Source organism: Ipomoea nil, unplaced genomic scaffold (genome assembly GCF_001879475.1).
Source record: "Ipomoea nil cultivar Tokyo-kokei standard unplaced genomic scaffold, Asagao_1.1 scaffold1298, whole genome shotgun sequence".
Lineage (NCBI taxonomy): Eukaryota > Viridiplantae > Streptophyta > Magnoliopsida > Solanales > Convolvulaceae > Ipomoea > Ipomoea nil.
This window is the reverse complement of record NW_017617726.1, coordinates 508,367-510,638: the sequence shown is the minus strand read 5'-3', so window position 1 is coordinate 510,638 and position 2,272 is coordinate 508,367. Positions and strand designations below refer to the sequence as shown.

The 2,272-nt window shown below is 32.5% G+C and overlaps 1 protein-coding gene across 1 annotated transcript; it reads left to right on the top strand.

The window, feature by feature from the left end:
* The first annotated feature begins 1,026 nt into the window (after positions 1-1,026).
* On the top strand, positions 1,027-2,026 carry LOC109184957. The gene is made up of 2 exons (XM_019334953.1): positions 1,027-1,159; positions 1,548-2,026. Exons 1-2 carry the CDS (start codon positions 1,027-1,029, stop codon positions 2,024-2,026), a joined length of 612 nt encoding a protein of 203 aa, XP_019190498.1.
* The last annotated feature ends 246 nt before the right edge of the window (positions 2,027-2,272 follow it).

The window sequence follows — 2,272 nt, the reverse complement described above, 5'->3', positions numbered from 1 at the left end:
TAATAATAATAATAATAATAATAATAATAATAATAATAATAATAATAATAATAATAATAATAATAATAATTATTATTATTATTATTATTATTATTATTATTATTATTATTATTATTATTATTATTATTATGTATACTCTTAGGTCATTTTAAATGTTAATCTAAACAGTTAATTTTTTCAAATATCTTTTCACCAACCGTTGATATAATTCGTTGGTCAAATCCGCTAATATAATCCGCTAACGCTAACCGCTAACTGCTGATTATCAAACATGGACATAGCGAGGTAGTTTTCCACTTCAATTTGTTGTGTGATTTGAATACTCTCTTTGTCAACAAATCCCTCAAGTAGTTAATATGATTGATTTAATTATTTTTTTTTTAAATTTTTCATAATATTAATAAAATACTTGGTAAATAAATATATAGCATTATTTTGTATTATAAATTTGATATTTAATTAAAAAATAGTACACAAAAAAAGATAATAGACAATGTAGTGAATATAATCAATTGATGAATTTGAATGTAAAGAATATTTTTTAAATTGGAGAAAAATAAAGACAATATAACTAATGAAATTATTTCTCTTAATTAATTTATTGATAATGAATAATTTTTTTTTTGAATAAAGACATTGTAGGGACAATGTAGCGAATATAATCAATTCATGAATTTGAATGTAAAGAAATTTTATATTGGAGAAAAATAAAGACAATATAACTAATGTGTTGTAAAACCTTATGTTGACATTATTCTGGCTTTATATTGATAATAGGATTTTGAATACTGTAGGATTCCTAATACTTTAAGAGTCCTAAAGACTATTATTATATTAGAGATTATATATAGCATTGTAATGCTGCACAGAGTGTTTTTTATGATAATAAGAATTACTTTTCTCTGTTCTTTATTCTTCTTCTTCCTGCTATTATTACTCTTTATGACTGTTCTCCACGAGCTAAAGGCCTGCAAAAAAACTTGCAATTCAACACATTATCAGCACGTTCAACCCCGGTGAACAATTATGGCTGCACTAACCAAGCGTGAATTTATCGAATTGGCCTTAGGCAGGAGTAACTATTTGACTTGGGCTCCTGATGTTGAGATCTATTTCACATCAACTGAGCTACAAGATGCCATTATTGCTGATTCCATAAGTGATGCGGCCTAGAAGGCCAAAGCACTCACCTCCCTCTGTCACCATCTTAATCATGATCTTAAGAATGAGTATCCTACCGAAAAGGACCCCTACATTTTATGAAAATTCCTCAAGGACCGTTTTGATCAACAAATATCGCTTGTCCTCCCCCAGACACAATATGACTGTTGAATTTGAGATTCCAAGATTATTAGTCTGTCACTGAATATAATTCAACATTACATAAAATTGTGTCACAGCTCAAACTCTGTAAACAAGAAGTTTCTGACAAAGACTTGATTGAAAAGACTTTGTCTACATTTCATGCTAGTAACCTTGTACTCCAGCAGCAGTATAGGGCTAAAAACTATACCCATCATGTTGAGCTGATCTCTGCCTCCTAGTAGCTGAGAATCATAACCAGTTGTTAACGCGAAACCATAATGCACACCCTGTTGGCTCTACACCAGTGCTTGAAGCACACCATGTTGCCCAGTCGAGCAACACTAGGGGAAACCGAGGTAGAGGACGAGGAAGAGGTCACGGAAGGGGTCCAAGTCGTGGAGGAAGAAATGGAGGTAACAAGAATCATAGCACCCGTAACAAGCAAAGGCAACCAGAAAATCAAGGACAATCAAGCTCATCCAACAATCATTCCGGGCAGCAGCAAACCTACTATAGATGTGGGTGCACAGGACACTGGTCTCGTACATGTCGCACCCCGAAGCACTTCGTAGAGGCATATAAGCAAATAATGAAGAGGGACGAAATGCAGCCTAAAGACGAGTCCCACCATGTTGCGTTACGAAAAGCAAACGCACTTGATAATGCTGATGATTATGACCTCATGAAGTATGAGCTTGAAGATTTTGGAGATCAAGAATGATCTTTCTTTTCTTTCTATCATCGTTTTTATGTAATAATCGTAGATTGGCCATGACAGTTTCTTTCATACTTTTAAGTGCCTGTGTGCATTTTGAACAAATATTCTATGCTCTTTAAATAAATCTTCTTATGAATAGAATATCTATCCCTCATTTTCCTGATTACTCGTTTCACTATAGAGATATGGCGGACTTTTCAAGGATATTCGGTCCAATGGATTTCACATAGAAACTAAATCAAAAACAAT